At 36.5% G+C, this 25,916-nt stretch overlaps 1 protein-coding gene across 2 annotated transcripts in view; it reads left to right on the top strand.

The window, feature by feature from the left end:
• The window catches only part of CARF (calcium responsive transcription factor), a 2,518,000-nt gene that overhangs the window by 1,043,783 nt on the left and 1,448,301 nt on the right, over window positions 1-25,916 (top strand). For both annotated transcript variants that reach the window (XM_044075092.1, XM_044075091.1), the window contains exon 7: window positions 13,071-13,155. In XM_044075092.1, coding sequence (XP_043931027.1) covers window positions 13,071-13,155 — 85 coding nt within the window. The remainder of the gene's footprint in view (window positions 1-13,070; window positions 13,156-25,916) is intronic.

Raw genomic sequence — 25,916 nt, 5'->3', positions numbered from 1 at the left:
TTGATTTTTTTCAGTTTTATCAGTTCATCTGAATGGCTAGTTAAAGCTTCTTCTATTTTTTCCAGCAGTTTGTTGGTTAAATTGGTATATTTCTTCAGTGTTTCATTTATTTTAATCACCTCTGAGTACAATTGATTTATTTTTCTTTAAATTACTGGAAGCCATCTCTTGAACCAAAAGCTGAAGCTTGTACAGCTGTTTGCTGAGCAGCTGCAAAATCCTGCTCAGAAAGTGTTTTCTCTTTACCTTTTCTGGTTGATTTGTTTCAGGTTTTCCAAATTTCTTCTTTGCTGGCATCCAGGAAGTGTATTTACTAGCCATTATCTGAATTTTACCAAAAAGACATTTTCATTGGCACTCCTTTTTCTCAATTTCTGTCTTCACACTGGGAGAGCTAACATTATGTACAGCCTTCTTGGAAGCACCAGTCCAGATGCATTATTAGCCTCTTCCCATTCTATTACCTTTCACTTTCCAATTATTTGCTCCCAATACCTTGGTTCCTTTGCCATTTTCCTCCAATAAATTCCATCCCCCTCTTACCTATTCTCTGTACCCCAAATTTCAGTCATTGCTATCAGTAGAATCTTATTTCTCCATTCCATTGTTGGCTTAGTTCTTAGAATACCTTCTGCTGCTTTATGAATATAATATTCTGTATGGTTATTGTTATTCTCCTTAAAGATCTGAATCCAAAATCCCAGTCTCTTCTGATTTCTTGAGCTTCTGCCATTTTATCATCATCCCTTTACACTTTGAATTGTAACTTTCTGCTTGTGCTTTGTATAGGAGCTTTAACTGTGTAGCTCTGTAATACCCCTTCAAATCAAGTAATCCCAAACCAAGTTGTTCTATTGGAAGGATCAACTTATTCCACTTGAATGTTACCCTGTTCCCCTCCCAAATACATTCCTTCAATTCTGTATTAATTGCTATCCACAACTTCTCCTTTGGTTGATAAAAATATGCCTGACCTGTATATAAAGCAAAAGGGACTTAAATATTTTAATTGTTTGTTTTTTTGCTATCCATATCCATAAAACAGGGATTACAGTTTCTCAGTTTTTGTATTATCTTTTATTTAGTCTCTTCACACATATCCTTAGCTGCCATAACAAAATCTTTTTTAGCCCACACTCCTAGGTACTTAATTTTATCATGTCCCCATAAATCTGGGGATTGCTGAACTAATTCATGTGTGGGTACGGGTCCTCTTCACTTTACCAAAACACCACATCAGCGACTTTCATATGAGCGAGCTGACAACACCGAAACAACAGATCATCGACCGCTCGAAACACCAATGGAAAACAGATGGTAAGTAACTTGACAACCACACAACAATGGCAGCGAACAAAACAAACCCTCATGGGGGGCTTCGCCCCCCATCACTTTCTGTTTCCTGAACTTTTGTGCTAAAACCTTTTGTGCACTAGAGTTATTATCCAAAAAACAATTGCTTAACAGCAGTCTTTTTAAACTCTTGCATATTATCAAGGTATTCCCTTATTTTCTCTTTAGCACTCTACAGTTGTGCCTCTTTGTTCTGTGAGATTGCCCCTGTTCTGCAATACTTTAACATTTGTCAGTCTCTGTAAATAATTATTGCTACTTCTTAACCATATCTTTTTCTTTTATTTCTACCATATTTTAAACTCCACTTTCATTTCATCTCACGCCCTAGCTGTATTTTCTGATGAAATTTCTATCTTCCGTAATAACACCTGAATAATTTCCAATGCCTAAATTCCTCTCTATTTAACAGATAGATGGGAAGTGCCAGTGTATTTTAGTTAATATTGGCATGTGGTCTGAAATAGTTAATGGATGCATATGAAGGCTTTCAATTAAATGCACATGTTCCTATGAAATATAATTTCTATCTTGCCTAGCCCAGTTATTACCGTGAGGAATAATATGTAAATTCTCTTGCGAGCTCCTACTACTGAATTTACATCTTTCATGCCAAATATATTCATAAATTTCTTCAAAAATCTCCCCTTTTGTTATATTTTCTGTCTAGACCACCTAAGACTTGTGTAGCTTGGGATTCTGTCCCATACGTTGAGGAAGAATGATAAGGACAACAGCAGATATTAAAGTTATGTACTCACCATAACAGTGCATCTGTGTTATCCATTTTAATTCTTCCTCAACTCCCCTCACTCCTTCCACCTTCCTGTCATCTTCTGGAGTGACTTGTTGGATCTTTGGAACCTGTAGTTCCAGGTTTCAGCCCTGGCTTCATTTCTGTTCTCTACTGCTATAGTATACTAAGACTTTCAAGGCAGCAAACTCAGTCTGAGGTATTGAGGATGGACTAGGGCATTGTGGATAGAGGGAGTAGCTCGAGAGTTGGATCAGAGGTCAGATCTGTAACACATACATTGTGGAAGAATGAAAATGGACAGCACAGATGCATAATTATGGTGAGTACATAGCTTTAATTTTATTATCATATTCGTATTCATCCAGACTTCAGGCATTTCTTAAGGTTTTGTGTGTCTGGATCACATGATCAGTTCTCTGCCTTACCCTTTGGACTATCTGCTGCACCAGAAGTATTCACAAAGTGTCTAGCTCCAGTTATAGTTTATTGCAGACTACTGGATATCCACATTTTTTTCCACGTTTAGATGACTTGCTTATTTTGGGGGTCTTTTTCAAAGTGTCAGGAATCCCTCACTTTGGTGAGAGATCTCTTACACATGACAGGATTCCAAGAGAACATTCAAAAGTCTTGTTTGATTCCTTCATATAAGATTGTTTTACTGGGCTGTCAATTAGATACCTCAGTTCAAAGAGCTTTTCTTCCACAGGAAAAATATATCTAGATCTATGTCTAACATTTCTAGTCAAACTTCTTTTACTGCAAGGGAATACCAAAGGATTTGGATCTCATGGCAGCTATGATTTTCATGATACTTGTGGCAAGACTCCACATGGTAAAGATACAGTGGTACCTGAAGTCTGTTTGGTCCAAGTGCCAACATCCTTTGTCATGCTGGGCTTGTCAGAAGAGAAATCACTTGTTGGAGACAGCAAATTTCCCTAAGTCCAGGTCTACCCTTGTCCCTCCCTGCTCCAAAGTAGTCAGTCACCACAGTCACCGCGGACTTTGCTTCAAGATCAGTTTCAGGATGGCTAAAACTGCAAAGTGCATAGTACACTAAAGACAGATGCAAGCACACAAATGTGAAGTAGATGCTTGCCCTGATCAATGCATTCAACTGTCTGAATCATCTTTAGTCCCCTAGACTTCTTCAAGTTGCTACAAACAATACCACAGTCATCTGGTACACAACAAGCAAGGGGGAACTAGGTTGTACCCCCTCTGCAAACTAGCCTTGTTAGCATGGGATATTGCTTCACAGCACAGTCTCATTCTCCAGGCATCCTGCATTCTGTTAGAGCAAAATTGTGTGGCAGACAAGCTAAGCAGGACAAGGGACGACCCTCAAAAATGGAACTAGGTCTGGAGGTCTTCCAAGATGTAATCCATCTGTAGGGAGTTCAAGTTCAGCTGGCAAGATTCTGTTCCAGGACTTCATGCAAGAAGACCTGGAAGACAAATGCCATTCCTTTTCATGTTCCTGTATGCTTTTCCACTAATGTCCTGGGTACTTATGAAGATTTAGAAGGCATCTCACAAGATCATTGTGGTTATTTCCTTTTGGCCCAGACAACAGTGGTTCTCCCCTCTTTAGGAAATGTCCACCTCACAGATGGGATTTAGTCACACACGATCATGAGTATTTGATGCATCCTGACCCCAGTCTACTGCAGTTGACTGCCGGGATGGTAGGATCTTAATTCTCCTTAGGCATGCTTACTGAGGATGTGAAACAGGTACTTGTGAAGATAGGTGAAGGCTGCTAGCCTAGCTAGATAGAATTTGTAGATAATTCTGTCATTTGTAAGTATTAATATAAGCCACAGGCTTGTTCTTTTAAATGGAAGAAAATACTGTTAGATGTGGAACTGCACAAATGTAACAACAGTCCACTCTGCTGTAAGAAAGCTGATAAGTCAAGCATTGTGAAATTCTTTGATCTAAAACTCAGAGCCAAGATGTCTAGAGGGAGGCATTCTGCCTATTGTTTTGAGGCCAGAGTTAATGGATAGAATTTACATGTATAATTTATTTTATTGCTCTGGCTTCCTGACCAGCTGCAAGATCAAAAGGGCTATTAACCTCTGAGTTTCTGTTAGCCTGGGAACCAGAAATAAATTATTGTAATCTGAAATGAATCAGTGGTACTGTGTTATCAATTTAAGAACAGAAATAATGAGGGCATTTAGCATTTGTCTTGAGAACATCCAACATCACCAGCACTCTGCCTCTGTTCTATATGTAAATTTATTTTAGAACTGTATTTTCTCTTGGATATGGCTAGGAAACAGGAAATTTAAATTAGTCTTTTTCTGTATTGATGTCAGAACTTTTCTACTGTATTATTTTAAGTATTTATTTGTGATGTATGAACTATTGACTAGCACTGTGTAGTAAGAAGTATTGTCTTGGGTTTTTATCATGTATTATTAAACATTTTAAACCTTTCAACTGTGGCTGTTTTAAGTAGAGTTAATTTAAGCTCTAGAGTATATTGCATGTATAAGTGATACTGGCCAAGCCACTCCAATAGCCCTTGACTGTTCAGTTGCACTTACCATTTGGATAATAATATTGCACAGTATAATTGGACACCCTTTCATAAGGGCGTTTTGGTAGCTGATAAATATTAGTGGGTGGTGGCAGTGATTTATTCCGTATAGTCTAGGTAAAAGGGGCACAGCTGGAGAACCTGTGCTAGCCTTCCCCAGGAGGGTCTGTGTGGTTCTGTAGAGCTCTTATCTCAAAGTGTGTGCGTGTGTCAACTACTTGGGCAGGGACACAAAGCACTGGTTGGCCAGAGAGGGTGCTGGAGGTTTTAGCTTGCCCACTAGGCTGAGATCTGGACCCTATAGCTGTGTCAGTGGGGAGTCTTATTGGGGACCTGGAGAGAAAGAAAGAAACCAGCCCCAGACTGACTGTGATCTGTGTGTGCTATTAAGGGAAATTGTACTTTATTGTGTGTGTATTTATCCTATCCCTATATGGACACCCCTCACTGGTGTTAGTGGCGATGATTGAGGCTCCTTGAGTGCTGGGCCAGTGCACAGGTGTCACAGTACTAATGGCGGCAAGTATTCTAGAGCATCAACTTGGTCCTGTATACATGCATTTACAAGGGATTACAAGCTTGATTTGTTCCCTAGGACTAGATCAGGCTTTGCTAGGACTCCTAGGGGCTCCTGGACTCTTCCCCTTCCTAATGTAATAAGCTGGGGTAATCTACCCATATAGGTAAAGCTACTGCAGCACTGTTCAGTGTGATGAATATGATACAGTTGTGTAAGTAAATTTACCAAAACAGTAGATGTTCGAATGATCACTGCCGCAGTAGTCACTCCCTCCCTCTATGCACCTTGTTTTTTGGCATGTTGTTTATGCCAGGGTGTGGACAGTTATTATTTTATTGTTAAAGCATTGCCCTTTCAGGGCTTAGCTTTCCTGTTTCTCTTGCCATAAAAGCTCTGAAGGGCTCAGCACCCAATCCTGTCTTTTTAGTCACCTCAGCTTTAGCTGAGTAATGGTTTGGGTGCGTGGAATGTGTCCTGAAGCTTTGAAAGCTGTCTGTGATATCCTTGGCAGGATATAACCCATATAGCTAAGGCTACAGTAGCAGTGATCATTTGAACAAACTACTCTGATGCTAAGTTTACTTACATAACTGTACTTTCTAGGATTCAACACAAGAATTCACTAGCAGAGGATGCACTTGCCCTGGATTGAAGAATTCTTTTTTTTTTTCAGTAATAATTTTTATTATTTTCTTATATGCCATACAAAATGAAAACATAACAAAAAAAATTAAAAAGAAACTAACAACTAAAGTAATTAACAAAAACACAAAACATATATACAATATTTACATAAATGCTTCCAAGTAACACATTGAATTATACACCAAAAATATACAAATGGTTAAGATCAATTCAAGTAATAAACAGTGTTACAGAGTTTTTTAAAGGTGTAAAAATAATTCTTGTTAAATTCAAATATGAGATGTTACGCTAATATAATATTAAATACTTGTTCCCATATTTTTGGATTGTTAATATTTTTATTATGTTGGTTCAAAAGTAATTTGTGAGCTAGTATATGCCTTATTGCTAGTACTCTAAAATTATTCCATGATGTTTTGGATGGGTCTAACCAATTAGTAGCTATGTATAGCTTCATTAATAAAAGATATTGATTAATACAATACTTTGAGATTTAGGAAGTTCTTTTGGGGGAATATGCAAAATCATAAATTTCCATGACAATGTTGTACTTTGGTAACCCATCTTTTGAAGTTGTATCTTTAGTGAGTTCCAAAGTCTGTATATGCATTTGCAACTCCAGAACATATGAAGAAGATCAGCAGATTGATCCTTGCAGTATGGACAAACTGGAGAATTTTTGGAATTAAATTTGTGCAGGCTAAGACATGTATAATACGCATTATTCCATATCATCAACTGGGTATACATCAGTTTTTGAAGAGAAATAGATTTTGTAGTCAAATCAATTACTTTTATCATATGACTGTCTTCTATCTCTGGCATTTTCTCTTTCCAATATTTTGACGCAAGAATTTTATCTTTGAATTTAAGCTCCTTTATTAGATTATTTGCTGCTGTTATAAATTTAATATCTTGTTGGAGAGCTTGCCACAAATTTGAACATTTAATTATATTCTCTTCTCGGGGTTTAAAATTTTTAAAGTAACTTATAGAAAGTTCCCTAATTTGTCTTACAATAACGAGATAATTTTTGGGTAAATTTAATTCTTGTCTTATCTGATTAGCCGAGAGTTTGAGAAGTGTATAAATATCTATTAAAGTTAGATTGATTATTAATGGGAATTCTTTAAGATCAATTAGTTTTTTATTTAGTCTCAGGTTAGGGTTTCTATGAAAGGGTTGATAAGCCATCATATATTGAGCAAGATCTAATGACTGAAATAAGGTTTGTAAAGACGTTACATATAATTTAATGTGATCCATTATCCCATACAGTTTCAAAGTTTCTTTAGGTAAAAAGGGTATGGCTTTAGGATTAATATTTAAATGTAAAATATATTTATAGTTCAGTACTACCCAGGTAGGTATCCATTTAGTGCTTGTTATGTTATAATTAGCAATTCTAAGAAGCCTGTTTGAGTTTACTATAAGGTAGTAGGTTTCAAAATTTGGTAACTCCAATCCACCTCTATGTTTTGGGGTCATTCATTTTTCATATGAAATCCTTGTTTTCTTTGGCTCCCAGATAAATTTAGCTAATTCTTTGTGAATTCGTTTAAAAAATGGTTTTGAAATTACTACCTCAGCAGATCTGAAAATATATAATAATCGTGGTAGTACATTCATTTTGATAATTGATACTTTTGATAATACTGGTAGTCATAAATTCTTCCATCTCCCCAAATCAGATACTATTTGATCCCAAACTGTTTTAATATTAGTAAAATAAAAATCCTTATCATCCGTAGCTAAGCCAATACCAAAATATTTAATGTTATCTTTACACATTGTTTGTCCCACCAGAGGCAACAGTGAAAAGGGTTTGGGAGTTCTCAATGGGAAAATGCTAGTTTTTTTTTAGATTAATTTTATAGTTGGAAACTTCTGAAAAGTTCTCTATTGCTTTTAGTAGCTTTTTAGTGTCTGAGATTGGAGTTGTACAATATATATTCAGATCATCTGCAAACGCTGCCATTGATATTTTTGTTCCGTAAACTAGTGGGGCATTGTGGTATATATTCTGTTTAATGTACAGGAATAAAGGTTCAACATATATATTAAATAATAAAGGAGACAGAGGACAACCCTGACGTGTTCCATTTCTGACTGGTATTCTTTTAGAAGAATTGCTGTTTATATAGAGTGTGGTATATGGATTACTATATAGAATTTTTAACACTTCAACAAACTCAGGAGATATATTAAAATATGGTAAAATTTCAAACAAAAAGTTTATATCAACCCTATCAAAAGCTTTCTGCGCATCAATCATAAGCGCATACATGTTAAGGTTCTTCTGTTTAGCATAAGCTATTAAGGTATGTAGTGTAAGTGTATTATCACTAGTTTGTCTATTTGCCATAAAGCCAGCCTGTTCACTAGATACGATACGATTCATTACTTTTTTAATCTATTAGCTATAATAGAGGTTAAAATTTTCATATCTACATTTATTAATGAAATTGGTCTATAATTATCTGGGTTTTGAGAATCAGAGTTAGGTTTGAGTATAAAAATGGTTTTTGAAGCATTAAGATGGGGATCATTAATTTTATTCTTAATTATATAATTAAAGACACGTGAGAGTATTTTGCCAAAGATATTGCCAAATTTCTTATAGAATTCCACCGTCATACCCTCCGGACATGGTGACTTGTACGATTTCATATATTGAATTGTATATATCACTTCTTCTTCAGATATCGGTTTAATCAAATCACTTTGAATACTGTCTTCTATTTTCGGAAATTTAATAGTTTGTAAAAATTCCTTGCTAGTTCTATGGGGGGATAAGTCACTATGCTCACCATATATACTAGTGTATATCTGCTCAAAGACATTTATGATATCTTCAGTTTTGAAATAATTTGTGTTTCTAAAATGTATTTCCGAAATTTGTACTGCTGTTCTCGATTGATTAATTATCCTAGCTAATGCCCGTGATGGTGTTTGCACATGATTGGCATACCTCACTAACATTCTATGTTCCTGAAACGTCAAATTACAATTTTGTATTAGAAAGAGATCTTTTTGACATTTAAGTAGTTCCACCTCTGAGTATTAAAGTTTTGCATCAATTCTTGATCAAGTGTCTTAATTTTAGCCTCTAGTTTTTGAATATCTCTATTTTGTATTTTTTTATAGTATGAAGTTTTTTGCAAAAATATCCCTCTTATTTGTGCTTTAAATGTCGCCCAATCAATGTCAGGTATACTTTGTTGTTTCTTTAATCTATCTAATAATTCTTTAAGATGACCTGTAATTTCCTGCACTATTTCCTCCTTATTCAACAAATTTGGGTTAAGAGACCAGTTAAAACCTATTTGCTGCTGGACCTCCATTGGATCTTCAGCAAAACTTAATGAAATTTTTGAATGATCTGATGTGTATCGTGCGTGTGTAACAACTAAGGGTCCCAGGTTAACCATTATTCTTGAAATCAAAAAGAAATCTATTCTGGACCACATTTTATGACACGGGGAATAAAAAGTATAATTATTTATACTATTTCCAGTATTTAAATACTGAATAGGATCATATAGTTGAAAGTCTTCCTTAACATCACTTAATACTGATACCACTTGTTTATTAAATGCTCTTTGTGGACAAGATATATCCAACTTCGGATTCTGAGAGGAATTCCAGTCTCCTCCAATAATTATATAGTACTTATCATATTGTGTCAAAATTGGATATAATGATGTTATGAATAGATGCTGGTCATTACAGGGTGTGTAAACATTTAACAATAAGATTGGTTTATCAAACTGGGTAGCTGGATTGAAGAATTCTATTTCTGTGTTCTTTTCCTCCTTTTCCCTTTCTCCTTAAGGTTATTCAGGAAACCAAACAGGAGGGCTAGTCAGCACTAGTTCTCCCTTCTGCTCCAGCTCGGAAAGGACACTCCTTATTTACTGCCACAGCATGTGTAACCTCCTAAAGCAGTTGTTGGGAGTCCCTCATGAACCTGTACCTATCCACATTGAACCTGGCATCTTGGAGGATATAACTCTTATTTCCTTTGGGCATCTTTATCCTAAGGATCTGTTAGAAATCATGTGAGAGGCTAGGAGACCAAGTACAGTGAAATCTTACCTAGTTAAATACAAGAGATTCTTCTTCCAATGCAAAAGAACAAGTCTGCACTTTACATAGATAATGTACTTGTGGTTCTTCTATGTCTCTCTCAACCTTTTCCCACAGCCTTGTCTTACACTTATGTGAAAATGCATCTTTCTGCCATTTATGCTGGTCTTTGTGTGAAAACTCCCTCGGTAGCCAGACGACCCATTAAGCAGTTTCTGGAGGGCATCCTGCATTTTGGAAATCCTAGCAGACAGTGGTGTCAGCCTGGGCTCCCATCTTTATGGTGGAGAAACTGCACCCCCAAGCCAGCAGTGACAGTCATGGAAAACAGTGTTTCATTTAGCTATCACCATAGCAGGAAGAGTAGCTGGACTCCAAGCCTTGATGTGCAAACAGCCTTTCCGTAAATTTCATAAGGATAGTTATCCTGTACACTAACCCTCCTTAATGTCAGAAGTCTTAACAGGACTAACTCTGTATCAGGCTATCTGGCTACCAGTGCTATTTCCAAACCTTTAGAATAAGGGAGAAAAGTTTATGACTTCCTAGATGTCAACTTAGATGGTATAAGGACAGCGTTAAGGATGTAAGGAGGTCAGGTCAAATGCCTGTAGCATGTGCTGAAAATAAGAAAGTGTTGCTTGTATCCAAACAAGCTGTTTCAAAGTGGATAGTATCGTTTGTAATTTTCTCCTTCAAAACCCAGAATAAATCCATACTAGAAAAAAATCAGCTCGTACTCCACAAAGGTCATAGCTATTACTGTTGCTTTTCTGTCATGAATCAGGGCTTCCAGAGTAAGAGCAGGGTTTGTTTAAGCAATCCTGAATGGCACGTCTCTTCTGATCCAGGGTGTCTTGGGGTCAGCTTTAGGAATCTTCTCTAATGTGATGGCTGTAACAGTGATCTGCAAAAAGAGCATAGTGCAGTTGTGTTACCAGCCTACTATAATTGTAGATGTTCGAATGTGTTCACTACTGCAGTCCCGAGTCCCTCTCTTCATCCTCTCTATATTCTGGGCAGCCAGGTTCCAGGATAGGGGTACTCATTTCGTTTCCTCCTCCTTACTTAGTCCAAGTCATGTCTTTTTTTCCCTTTTACTCTTTTGTTACCTGGGTCTGTTAGGAAGGGCAGGAGTATCAGGCCTTTCCCAGATCCTCTTGGTTAGGTTAGCATAACTTATGGAATTATAGGCAAGTTGTTGGTATCCTACCATATCCTTGGGGTGGGGGCATGAAAGAACAGAAAATAACATTGGAAGATGTCATATTTATAGGTTTACCTTCATATTGTCAATCACATATGTCGACCCATTTCTGCGAAATCAAAACCGCGAAACTTTTAAAAGGTCGAATTAATGTCGCATTTCGACATTTCCGGCTGCCCCACACCTCCACACCAGTGCTACCATGGGTCAAAAAGGGGGAGAGATTTAGCTGTTCGCATGTGTCGTTTTTGTCGTTTGGGACGTTCGCACTTCGGTGTGTTCGCGGAAGCGGGGTCGACCACATACTGAAATCACCGTTATGAAGGTAAACCTATTTACACCAGATATATGAGGATGTCTGAGTTGAAAGTGATGACAGCCCACCTGAGGAGGAAGAATGTTCCATTATGAAAGTTTGGTGGGATCAGAATTCCCTCCCTGTTGTGGTAATTGCAAAGTGACCATACTGAATCATCTACAGTTATGGTAGGTTGGTGACACAGCTGTGCTTTCTCCTGTTACAGTCCTATGAAGGCAGTGATTAGAATACTTCCCCACCTCCTCAGTGGCCTCAGAAAGTTCTCTGCCAAAAGCATAGAGAAATGTCTGTGTTAATTTGTTCTGCAAACCAAGTTATCATAACTGGAGTACACAATGACACAAATGTAAAATATCAGTTCCGTAAATGCAGAATGCTGTTACCATAGAGTGTCTATGATTTCTAGTAACAGCTAACTAGTACATAAATCTACTTAAGTAATAATGTTTCCTTTGTTTTTATTAGATAACAGTGCCCAAATGAGTGGAGCAAATATCTGTGCTTGGAGGCCAATTATACAACTGTTGCACGCCTTTTCTAGAAGCACAGAGAGGTTAACAGCTCCAGTAACCACTATGGTGATACAATTCCAGAATATCCTACTTGTTTATATGCAGGTGCCATTCTGTCAACCAGTTTAAACAAGTTTGTTGCACTTTCAGTCTGTAAAACATAATCTTGTGATGGCATCACCAGCTACTTAGGTTCACATAATTTCCTTTTCCTTTTTCTGTACTTAGTTATTCAAACTTTCCAGATATTTGGTTTACTGACTGAGCACAATTTTTGAGAAACTTGATCTGAAGAACCTAATTCTGTAACCTTTCATGTGATGAAAGATTTTATAACTTATTCTGAGGATTTTCTACCTTGGCATTAGTTATATTAGTTAAGGGGAATACTTGGTTAAATCCCTTTATAGGGAGTGATATAGGGGCTTTACTTTTATGTAAAAAAAAAAATAAACAAGTGCTAGTTGCCAGAATCAGATTTGTCAATTTAGGTTTCACTTAAAAATACATAGATTAGCCGTAAACACTTTATGCCTTTTCTTTTTCTGACTTGACCTCACTAGCTCAACATACCCAATCTCTCACTATATGTATATTTGTTTATTAAAATTTTGTTACAGATAATGTCAGATAATTTTTTTTTGCATGTAGGCAGACATCCAAGGAAACATTGGCACTGATGTAGACTCTGCTTTCTGTGTGCTCCTTTTTTTCTTGGCAGATCTCTAGAAATGTATTGGCGTTGATGCAGTCTGCCTTCTTTGTGCAGCTATCTGAAATGTATCATGTTTCTGTTTTAAGTTGTGTGTCACTGTCATTTGAGATTTTCTGACTGGACTTTTCCATTTTAGCAAAATAAAAAGTTAAACGAGCATGCAAGGTTATGAGGATGCCAGCGGCACAGAAGTGTAACAGTAATGGTGAAGAATTTCAACCTGCCAATTTGCTGTTCTCTGCCTGATTTTTCCCTATGTCTGAAGCAATATGACAACAATCAGTGCTCATTATATTTACTGATTTGACAACATTTGCTTTTTCAGCATACTTTTTAGTTTGAGCTTCACTTTATCAGTGAATAAAAATCACTGACTTTATGTTCCTTATTTTTCTTTAGAGTTACAGAAGACTCTTATTCAACCATTCTCCAGCCACTTCCTTCTAATATTCCAGCATGGGCTCGGCGTCTTAGGAACTGTGAGGTTGGCTAATTTAACTAAGATTTAAAAATGTTTTAGTTAATATATTTTTGCCAGTTACTGATTTTGGTTGGTTTGCATTAGTTAAAGAGATCATGCAGTCTTTGCTGCACTAATTCACTGCTTGCTTTAGAGTTGTGAAGCAGTATGTGACTATCCTGTGAGGCATTTTATCTATACTATTTATTTATCCTTTGTTGACTACTAGGCTAGTAGCCACTTTTCACGGGAGACTTGAAATGGTATTGCTACTAGTAGGACAGGCCATCGGGGAACTTTCCCTACTCTTGGCAGTAGGGTTAAGAGTTTGTAAGTGACACAATGGACTAACTCTTCCCGTTCCAGGCATGGAGGTGGCTCAGAGGAACAGGGAGAAAACTTGCCTGATTCAGCTTTTGCTGAAACTGAAGTGAAAGTTGGTGAAAATGCAATCAAAATTGTAGAATTGCTATCAGAAATGTTCTCACATGATTTGGGAGCAGAGAAATCATTGTTTTCGAATGGAGAGGAGATTGAGGAAGAAAGGAGGTGAATACAGAGTTGGAAATGGATTCGGAGAAAAACTTCCAGAAATATTTGTTTGAATCGACAGAAAAAGTGGAAAAATGTATTGCTTCAACCCTCCAGTCTGGAGGGTTGCAGGATGTTTGTCTGGAGGAGATGATAAACCAGAGTGAGCCAGAAAGTGGAGCTACAGTATCCTGGAGTGAGATTATGGAGAGAATAGAAGAAAAAATGTACCAGAGAATGTTCCAGAGAGAACGAAAAAGACTTAATGAAACAGTGGGAGAAACTCCCAAAGAAGAGAGTGGAGTAAAAGTGGTTTGGATGAGCAGTAAAAAGGAAGAACGTCTGGACCGATATGAAGTATGGGATAATGTTGTAGTACCACTGGGTGTTAAAGTTGAAGAGGTAAAAGCTTTAATTTTAATTAACAAAGAAACATTTTGTGACTTCATATTTGAAACTGGTCAGGCTTATGGAATTTTTTTTTTTTGGGGGGGGGGGGGTTAATGAAAAAAAGAAAACAGACTTTCCATGGTCAGAATATGTTGTACAATCGTTTTTTAGACAAACAAAAAAAGGGTTTTATTTCAGTTTAGGACTGAAGTGGAAGCAAAATAACTGAAAGAATATATGCTGACAACATGTAAAGAAGTGATAGGCACTACTAAAATATAAGATGAAAGATGACTATGGACTGGGGGATGGGAATGTGGAGTTATTTTAAAAATGTAAAATGACAATGTTATACATATACCTAGTATTACTAATGTGCATGGTAATAGAGGGTTTGTGAAGAACAGAGGACAACATAAAGCGTGTTATTTTTGTGGAAAGAATGATTGTTTAATTAATGAATGTGACAAAAAAGGTGTTATTTATGTGGTCAAACAGGACATAATGCAAAGAAAATGTGAATTAAAGTATAACAAATATGGCAGTACAGGGCAGTGTGAGATAGAGACACAAGAAAATGAAAATAAAAATGTAAATGAAGTTATACAAGAAAAAGAAATAGAAGAGGATGTTGTACAGGAGGTTACACCACAAATGAAAAATGTAGAAGTTGCCTTTAAAATTGAAGAAAAAGATGAGACAAGTGAGAAAGAATCCAAGTGGCACATGGTAAAAGGCAAGAAAAATGCTATAGGAAAAAGAGTTAGGGAGAGAAAAAGAAAATTAAAAAATATTATGGTAAGAGAATTAAAGGTAAGGGGTAAAAAACATCTTAAATATAACTGTTCAATAAAGCTGAAAATGTTTGCTTTAAATGTGAACAGTATGAAAAATATGAAGAGTAGGATTAATATTACATGTTGTGCAGCTGTAGATCCTCAAATAGTGTTAGAAGACATCATACTGTTAACGGAAGAAGAAAGGGTACAAACAGGCTTTAGAATGGTAATGTTGGAATATAGGTAAAGAAACCTATTCAGGTATATGTATACTGTGTACAGAGAATATAAAGATATTAGCTGTAACAATAATAGAACTAGGGAGAATAACTGTAGTTGATCTGAGATGAGAAAGGTATGTATACAGGGTTGTAGGTTTATATGTGTATGTGACAAAAAAGAGAAAGAAACAATGTTTAAAAGTATATACTTAATTATAATTATGTTTGTGTTGGTAAGGGTATAATAATCGCAGGTGACTTTAGTTGTAACCTAAGGAATAAAAAGAGGGACTGTGATTTTAAAATAGTTACAGAAATTATTAGGAGTGGACAATTAAAAATATGGGGTAATGAACAATGGACATATAAAAGGAATGAAATTAAGACTGAAATTGATTACTTTTTAATATCAGAAAGTTTAAAAATTTCTCAGAAAGGAATAAATTATACTGGATTTTCTGATCATGTGGCTATTTATATAAAAAAATTATGAAAATGAAGGATATATTAAAATAGTAAAAGGAATAAAAAGAATTAATGAAAACAGAATTTGGATATAGGAGAAAGAAAAAAGCTTATAGAATTATGGAAACAGCATATTTAGAATGAGGTCTTTGAAAATTAGATTGTGTGGTGGATACAATTTAAAAATAAATATGAAAAGGTATTTTTAGAATGTGTAGAAGAGAAGAGGAAAAGAGAAAGTAAGGAGTACACAGTGCTAAGTAAAGAACTTTTTAAAGGTTTAGTAGAAAAGGATAGAATATTATACTAGAAAAAGAAATATACAAATGAAATAAAAAACTAACTTGTTATATAAGCAAAAATATTGCTTACAAAGGCAAAAGAGGAAGTAGCACCATATTTATATAAAATGAACAATAAAAATAATAAAATAATTAAAAAATAAAGACAGTAAACAAGTTAATAAGCAATAAGGAATATATGAAATAAGAGCGATGTGTTAAATTTATATGGCAAAAAAGTATGCGTAGAACAAATTTATGATGGTGGGACATTTCATAAACAGGACAGTGAATATTTAGAGAAAATAAATTTAAAGGAGTTGAATGAGATTATGAAAGATATTAATATAAATACAGCCATGGGATTAGATGGGATTGAATATAATATGTATAAAGATATGGAAGACCAGCAAAAAATGATATTTATACAAGTTATGAATGGATGGACACAGTCATTAAGTATAAGGAAATTTGTATGGGGGTTTTAAAATGTATGTATAAGAAAGGAAATAAAGATGAGATAAAAAAATTGGGGACCTATAACATTAAATAATACAGTTTAAATTTTTTATGAGAAGAATAGCTAAAAGAATATAATGTACAATGGAAAGGTTATATGATCAAAATGTGTATGGAAGAAAGGGAAATCAGGATTTTTTGTGATTTATAAAAGAAGTAATTGAAGACTTAATAAAAAAGGAGAAGTAAAGGTTATGATAGGTGATAAAAGTAAGGCATATAATAATATCCAATATGAATTTTGCAGGAATATAACATAAGTGACAAAGTATTACAAATTATTAAATTAATATATGAAAAGAATTATGTGAAATTAAACATAAACGGTTGGATTGGGGAAGATGTGAAAATAGAGTGTAGAATAATCCAAAGGTAAAAAAATGCACTAATGTAATGTAAACTACAAAATGAAAGGCATAAAAAGAGCAAACCAAACCACTTTAATAAAGGAACCAGTAATCGCTTTCGTCTACATAAGACTTCCTCACATTGACATACTTTTCTTTAACCCAGCTTTTAAAACATAAGAAAAAAGCAGTAATGATGAGATATACAAATTATAAAAGAATTAAAGAATGTAATGATTTTTTGTGGAGGTTGTCCATAGTTAAATTGCCATTAAAAGCAAATATGGCATACAAAAGTAAACTAGATGGAATATGTCATAAGTGTAAAGAGTTTGAAACTACAGAACATGTTTTTTTTATGTGAAAGAATTCAAGAGTTGTGGAAAGTATGTAAACATGATTTGGTTAAAGATTATTTGAAATTTGAAATGTTAAATATGGACATGAAGAGTATGGTTATTATGGAACAAGATCTCAAGAAAAGGCAAAGAAAATGGATATAGTTATATTTTATATAACATGGACAGTATGGAACGAGAGACTTAATGAGATCAAATACAGTGGTAAATGGACATTGACAAGAATATTGGAAAAATATGGTTTTGGTTGTGGGTAAAAGGGTGGGGGGAAAAACTTAAAAAGAAGTTGATGTTGTATTGAGTGATGTTATTTATATAAATAATGTAAATATTTAACTAATATGAAATTTAAGAATTTTTACAAATAATAAAAAAACGGTGGGGGAAAACACTAAAACAGAAGTTGATGTATTGAGTGATGTTATTTATATAAATAATGTAAATATATAAATAATATGAAATGTAAGAATTTTTACAAATAATAAAAACTCTACTCTTTGGAGCTGCTACCTGGTGTAAGTGGGCTGTCTCTTACAGTAGTAGGGAAGAGGACTAAGGGAAACAGCAGCATGGAGGATAATAGAAACGCTGTGGAGAGTTTGGATGTAGAAAATGTGGATAAAATTTTGTTCAATATGGAGTATCAGAATGCAGCTAGATTCCTGTATGGTGGATGACACAAATGAGTAGTGTGTAGCTGTCTCAGTGGAGAATGAAGTAAGTGAATCTGTTGGAGTGGTGGAGATAACATAACTGGCATTAGCAAGGCTTGCAGATGTTCTGTTGAAAATAAGCGGGATGATCTAGATGACATTTCTACCATTTCATGGAGTGAGATGGCAGATTACTTTTTTGGGCGTGCTGAGGATGGTAATGTGGAGAAGGAACCAAGTGATATGGCAGGAGAGAATGTACCAGTTAAAACTTATGCAGCAATAACAGAAATTATTAGAGGAAAGTAGCAGCAAACTGAGGAGGCTGATTTTATGGTGGCAGAAAATGCAGTAATTAAAACATGTACAGCAGTGACAACAGACAAAAAAGAAGAGCAGCAACAAATTGAAAGTAAAACTGTTTTTAAAAAGAAGAGAAGACCAATTGTGAGTATAAGAATAAAAATGACACTGTGATAGATGGCATGTATAGGACAATTTGGTAACTGTTCTGGGTTTTAAAATTTAGGAAATTCTGCCTTACACATACTGGGGGTAGAGACCTTTTGTGACTTAACATTTAGAACTGAGGGACTGATGATGAAAATTCTGGAACTGCGTAACAAAAAGGACATTTATCTGTGGAACAATGATTTGTTTTCTGATAGTAACTTAAATGTTGAAAAAGTGTTACTTTGCAGTTTAGATCTGATAAACTGGAAAAACAGGATGTTAATTCATAAAGGGTTTGTGTGAAACAGTTTTTTTTTTAAACAAAAAACATCTTTATTAAATTATCACATATGACTTAGGAAATCATACATTTATATAAATGAAAGCAAACCATATTGACCTAATTTTAGTTGTAAACATTATACGTCACAAACCATATTGACATAATTTTTCTTTGCAAACATTATAGATCGCTTATAATCTATCCAGTCATTTTCAGTCAGACAGCTCATTCAAATCTTGCATTCTTTTATACCTCGTTCCTCCTCTGCTTATATTGTTCCCACAATTCCTATTTTTTTCCAAAGATCCCAATTCCAGTTGTTTTATCTCTGTTACTATATTCACTACTTAGGTTTGTGTGAAACTGTTGATAACATTATTAAAGTTAGAAATGAGAGAAACGTATACAGTGGAGAGTAGAGGTTGGAAGCTGTATTGAAATTTGGGAAAAAATGGGGAAACACATTGACATCGGTGGTCGTGAAGACTTTTGAGAGGCTGGTGTTAGCTCACTTGAAGGATATTACAGCTCCCTCATTGGACCCCCTTCAGTTTGCTTATCTAGAGAACCGGTCAGTAGACGATGCAGTTAATATGGGCCTGCACTATACCTTGCAACATCTTGACAATCCAGGGACATATGCAGTGATTCTGTTTGTGGACTTCAGCTCTGCATTTAATACAATAATTTCAGAACTTCTTCACTTGAAACTCTGCCAGCTTTCCAATTTTCTAACCAATAAGAAACAGCAGGTGAAGCTGGGGAAATTTACATCTAGCTATCGCACAATCGATATAGGTGCCCCCCAGGGATGTCTGCTATCCCCACTGCTATTCTCCTTCTACACTAATGACTGCACCTCTAAGGACCCCTCTGTCAAACTTATTAAATACACAGACGATACTATCATCGGGCTCATCAGGAATGGTGATGAGTTTGCATACAGACGGGAGGTTAAGCAACTGGCCTTTTGGTGTAGTCAGAATAATCTGGAACTGTACACTCTTAAAACTGTGGAGATGACAGTGGACCTTAGGAGTGATACTACAGTATTATCCCCCCCTTTATATTTAATACTGCTGCGTCAGTTGTGGAATCCTTCAAGTTTTTGGGATCTATAATCTCCCGGGACTTGAAGTGGGAGACCAGTGTAGGGTCCAGCATAAAAAAGGCACAACAGCAAATGTACATTGTACGACAGCTGAGTAAGTTCAACCTCCCACAGGAACTGTTGATTCAGTTCTATACAGCAGTTATTGAGTTTGTTCTCAGCTCATCCATAACAGTGTGGTTTGGATCTCTGTCTAATCATTGCAAAAATAGGTGACATCGTATAGTCAGGTCTGCCGAAAGTATTATTGGTGCTAGTTTGCCCTCCTTACAGAACCTGTACTATTCCAGATTCATGAAAAGGGCAGGGAAAATCATCACCAACCCTTTACATCCTGGCCACCATCTTTTTGAACTATTACCATCAGCCAGATGTTATAGATTAATACGCACCAAAACAAGCAGATATAAGGACAGGCCATCAAGTTAATAAACTGTTAACTCAGCTTATTAGGTTGGGGTATTCTTTTTCACAAGCCTCCAAGGATTCTGCAGTATTTACAAATTGTTAATACTTGTTTCTTTCAGAGTTTATTTCAGTATTTTGTGCACTGAGTTGCCCTTTGCACCTTGTATGTATGTGTTATATGTATATTTACTTTTTTGTTGTGTTCTTAATAGTTGTATGTATGTCGTTTATGTAATTCATACTTTGAGAGTCACTGAAACCAGAGTCAAATTCCTTGTATGCATGCGTACTTGGCCAATAAATGTGATTCTGATTCTGAAACACTTGCCAAATGTTATTATTGTGGGTGGTCATAGATGGACATTAAGGTATGCTGGCCAGTCTAACAAATGCTTAATTTATGGGGGGCTATTCTCATTTAATTAATGATTGTGACAATATGCAGTGTAACCGTTGTGGGGACAAAGGGCATAGAGCAAGAAGGTGTGTGGCTGAGTGCAGCTTAAGTTACAAAAAAGGGACACTTTTGGATGAACCATCAAGACCAAGCAATAAATAATGAAAAGGAAGGGAAAATGGAAGAAAACATTCATGAGAAAGGACAACAAGAGGCTGGGGAGAAGGTGAACTTGTTAATACTGTAAGTAGGCTACGGATACAGGTGTGCTAAATATGATGTGGATGTATTTCTGTTAGATAATGCAGGATTCCTGACAAGTGAAGAAAGATTACCAACAGAAGAATTGTGGGGTGGAAATATAATATGGAACTTAGGAGTAAAAATTGTTCTGGAGTGGCTGTGTTGTGTAAAAACAGTGAAAATACTAGATGTAAAATTAGTAAGGATGGGAAGGTTATCTGTTGTATGTGAGGTGGAAAGAACATGTTAACAGCATTATAGCTGTATATACATGTATAACTAGTAAGGAAAGAGAGAATCTGTTTCATTAAATATTCGGTTATGTAGTGGTTAACCTAAAAATTATAATTGCAGGGGTCTTTAGTTGTGATTTAAAGGAAATATGTTGAAAGGGGAAGATAAAAAAAAACAATACAGGAAGCGATAAGATATGGTAAATTAGCTGGGTGGAATAAAAGTCATTGGGCATATAGAAGGTGGACATTTGGATCTGAAATTGATTATTTTGTATTATTGGAAGGCTTGGGGGTATACAGTCATGATGGGCTTTTCAGACCATTTAGCCATACGGTGCATACTGATGGAAGAAAGGAAGTATATAAAAATTGGAAAGGTAATAAAAAGACTAAATGAGAAATTATGGGATAAAACTGGAGAGTGCAAAGTAGTGCACTCAGGGAAGGATCATATAACTATAAGGGACCTCTGAGTGGCGGATTGCACTTAAGAAATACAAAGTGTTTTTTTTCAGTTGCAGGATGATGTAAGAAAGGAAGAGAAAATGAAGTATGGGAAATTTATAGAAATTTATTAGAGAATGCAGATAATACAAGAGAGTATTATTATATGGGAAAAGAAATGCATAAAACAAATGTAGAAAAATGAAGGCATTACTGTCTAGGAAGAGATGTTATTTACAAGGGAGAAGGGTGGAGATATCTGCATATTTAGGTAAAATAGTAAAGGAGGATATCTGTATGATGAGGGGTCCCTAATGAAATGTTGGCACTTGAAATGCCAAATGCTGAAAAAACTCAAGAGATCGAATATAATATATGCAAGTTTTATTGTTTCTGCCATTCAGTCTCTGCATTTCGGGATTTGCTGTAGCAGGTTATGACATTTCAAGTGATTACCTATAATGAGAGAAATGAAAAATGTAAAAGGAGAGGTAAAAAGAACACAAGAGCAAGTTATGAGTATTGTAGTACTGCATTTGGAAAATATGTATAAAAGTATAAGGATGGAAAATAAGAGAGAATAGAAAGTAAAGAAATTTCCAGAACATGTTAAGGAAGTATTTGAAAAAGAAATTACTATTAGTGAATTGGATGAAGTACTTAGGAAAGAAATGAATGGACTGGCAAAGATAGTATTTTGTAAATGTGCTGAATGAGTGGTTGGAGGAAGAGTATGTTTATGAAGAGTTATATAGTGGGATATTAAAATGTGTATGGAAGAAAGATGAGAATGAAATAAAAAAAATGGAGACTCATCACACTGAATAACAGAGATTATAATGTTTTTTTAGGAATAATGCAGAGGAGAATGGAAGGATGAATGAGGGATATTGTTGTTGTTTGTCTTTCGGCTTTTCCCGGTTAGGGGTCGCCACAGCGGAACTCCGGTCCGCTAATGATTGGCAGTAAATTTTCACGAACGCCGAGGTGCCAACTCGATGTTCAACCTTCAACGAAGGCACGCCCATCAATGCATGTCTTTCGAACACCCACACATCCGCGGGGAGGACATGCAAACTCCACACAGAAGGCACTCCTCGCACTCCAGCCGAGAATCGAACAGGAAAACCTCTTGCTGTGAGGCAACAATGCTACCGCTGCACCACTGTGGATGTAAGTCTAACTAAACTCTATCTAGTACCATATAAATTGCTAAAATTAAGCGGTAATATAATCTGGGGATTGTACTGGTGCACCTGAGGGATATTATGGTATAAAAAGAAAGAGTTGTCAAGAATTGTTATTGCCTTTGAGAGAAACTGTGGATGATGTTATAAATAAAAGGAAGGATGTGAAATTTATGGTAGGATATTAACAAAGCATTCCATACAGTAGGACATGATGCCTTTTTGGATGTTGCATAGAAGTATAGAATAGGTAATAGAATTAGGAATGTGTGTATGTCAGCATATCAGAATAATAGAGTGAGAGTATTAGTGAATGGGTGGCTAAGTAAAGAAATGTGCATGAAGCGTGGCATAAGACAAGGATTCCTATGAGTGAAATATTGTTTACAAGTTTCCCAAAGGTAGAAAAATGTCTCCCCGATAGTCCACCCAATCAGAGGGAGTTAATAGCTCTAGAGATTCAAAAGCTGCTGGATAAAAGAGTCATCCAAGAGGTCCCCCCAGACCAAAGAGGATCCAGAATTTACTCGAGTCTTTTTAGTGGAAAGAAAACAGGGGACCTGAGACCCATTTTGGATCTCAGTTATCTGAACCAGTTTGTAAAGAATTCCAAATTCCAGATGGTCACGGTTCTGTCCATTCTACCTCTCCTATAGAAGGACGATTGGATGTGCTCTTGTCAATCTTCAAGACTTGTGCTAATCACTTCAAAATGAACAGGCACTCTCGAAGATACTTACACTTCTGTCTGGAAGTCCATCACTATCAGTTCAGAGCCCTGCCCTTCGTTCTCACCACAGAGCCCCAGGGTGTTCACCAAATGCCTGGCAGTGGTAGCAGCTTATGTAAGACTGCTTGGAGTCAGAGTGTTTCCTTAGACGACTGGCTACTTACTGCACCAACCAGGCATCGTCTGGAAAGAGCCAGGGATTACTTACTCCAGTTATCTCACACTGTGGGAATTAGTCAATCTGTTCAAGTCACAACTTCAACCAATTCACATCTTGGAGGCTATAGGGGCTCATCTAGGTACAGTCAGTTGTCTAGCTCTTCTGCCTCAAAACAGAGTTCTTACTTTGAAATCGCAGGTAGGACAGGATCTTATTCTTCTCCCCCAACAAAAATGATACTCAAAGCCATAGGTTGATGGCTGCTGCAATAACATTAATACCCACTGCTCATCTTCATATGAGAATACTTCAGTGGACTGTAGCAGTGCAATGGTCCTTTCATCGACATCTCTTATGACATTCAATAAAATTATGTCAGGTTTGCAGAAATTCCCTGCTGTGGTGGATATACTCCCAAGAGATTTGTCAAGGGTGTCCTTTTATTCTTCCTGTCCTGAATGCCACATTGACCATTGATGCCTCCCAGTTGGGGTGGGTGGTGGGGTCAGTGCTTGGGGTGGACTGTTGAAGGCACGTGGTCCCCAGAAGAGACCAATTTGTATATCTGAATATCTTAGAGATGAGAGAGGTGCATCTAGCATTGCAGCAGGCCCTTCAGAGCTCTCTTCTGCTAGGAATGATTGGTTTTCAAATGGACAATATGTCAGTAGTCTGGTACATCAACAGATGGTGGGGGGACGACCAGATCCCTATCCCTTATGCTGAGAAGTAGTGAGAGTTTCACAGTGGGCAATCTCCTCCAACCGTTTTCTTGTAGGAATGCACATACTGAGGAAGTCCGACATCTTAGCAGACAAGCTCAGCAGAACCATTCTGATGCCTCACAAGTGGAGTCTCAATCAATCAATGGCAAATATGATCTTCCACAAGTGGGACCAACCATGCTACAGTCTATTTAGTTCTGCCCTCAGCAAAAAATGCAGCAGGTTCTTTGCCCTAATTCCCTCTTAGGGACATTCACCAAGAGATGCTGTAGTCCACATTTGGCCCTCTGGTCTTCTTTATGTATACTCTCCCCTCTCTCTAACCCCCAAATTTCTTCAGAAAATGCTGCAGTTGAAGAGCAGAGTTATTCTCATTGCCCCTTTCTGGCCTCAGCAAGTGTGGTTTCTCTTCCTATGGTCTCCTTTACTATGTCCGCCTTGGACAGTGGATCCCAGTCTAGACCTCCTGTCACACCCATCAGGAATAATTCATCCAGGTATATTAGACCTCAAGTCGACCACATGGTTGCTCCAATTCCAGTGATGGCTAGACATTCCAGACTTTCCTCCCCAGTTCGCCAAATTCTTTTTTCGTCCCACAAACCTACAACTAGAAAAATTAATAAGAGTAAATGGAAGAGGTTTGCCTTGTAGGCTCCTCAGAGAGACTTGGATCCTTTCACTGCTCCACGTCTGGCTGTTTTAAATTTCCTTGCCTCCATCTTTCAAAGCGGGGCAAGCTCCTCCACCATCAAAGTTCACTTAGCAGCCATCTCCAACTATCACATCAGAGATAATGCATCTGCTTCTCCTTTAGCTTCATCTAAGCTATGTAAAACCTTTCTAAAAGGTACATTTTTACTTGGATTCCAATTCGAGATCCCACTCCATCTTGGGATCTGAGTTTGGTATTACAGCACTGGTACATTCACCGTTTGAGCCTTTAGCTAAAGTAGACCTTAAGTTTCTGTCTTGGAAAGTGGTCTTTTTGGTGGCTATCACTTAAGCAAGATGAGTATCTGGACTCCAAGCACTGTTTAAAACCACCGTATTTGATTTTTCACAAGGAAAGCGTTACCTTGCACTACTACTTTTCTACCAAACATGGCCTGTGAGTCAAATATCAGTCAAGTGATGAATTTACCATTTTTCCCCAAATTTGACAATAAAGGAGAGTATACCCTTCATCTTTTAGACGTCCATAGGCAACTTTGTTTTTACCTTCATAGGGCTAAGGAATGTAGAAAAACTGATCAATTGTTTGTCTCCTTCTCAAGTAATAAGATGGGAAAATCAGTTTCAAAAACGACACTAGCTAAATGAATAGCGGATTGTGTTCATGCATTTGTTCCTTGAGAGGCTTAACCTTACCAAGACAACCAAAAGCACAATCAGCTAGGTCAATAGCTACATCAGCTGCCTTTTGGGCTAGAGCCTCCATTGATGACATTTGTATAGCTGCAACGTGGTCTAATGCTGATACATTTATTTCTCGTTACAAATTGGATATCATCTCCAGAAACAGAGCAGTGTTAGGTTCTGCGGTTCTCCGGAACATTCTTCCATGAGCCTTCAACCAGGTTACTGTAGCTGGGAACTCTGTTCCATTCATTGAGGAATAAATGAAAATGACAACATCAGATATAAAAGTTATGTACTCACCATAACTATGCATCTGTGTTGTCCATTTTCATTCTTCCTCAACTTCCCTCCCACTTTACCCCATCCATGTCTTTGAGAGAGATCTAACGGAATTGTTATTAGGAACAATAGTTCCTGTTTGAGCTCCTGATCTTTCAGTTATCACTTTTCTGTCATAGCTGTATTCAGATACTTAGTTGTGATATTGTATAATAGCATCAA

This window comes from Protopterus annectens, chromosome 6.part0 (assembly GCF_019279795.1).
Source record: "Protopterus annectens isolate FY-2018-M chromosome 6.part0, PAN1.0, whole genome shotgun sequence".
Lineage (NCBI taxonomy): Eukaryota > Metazoa > Chordata > Ceratodontiformes > Protopteridae > Protopterus > Protopterus annectens.
This window is presented reverse-complemented; position numbering and strand designations above follow the sequence as displayed.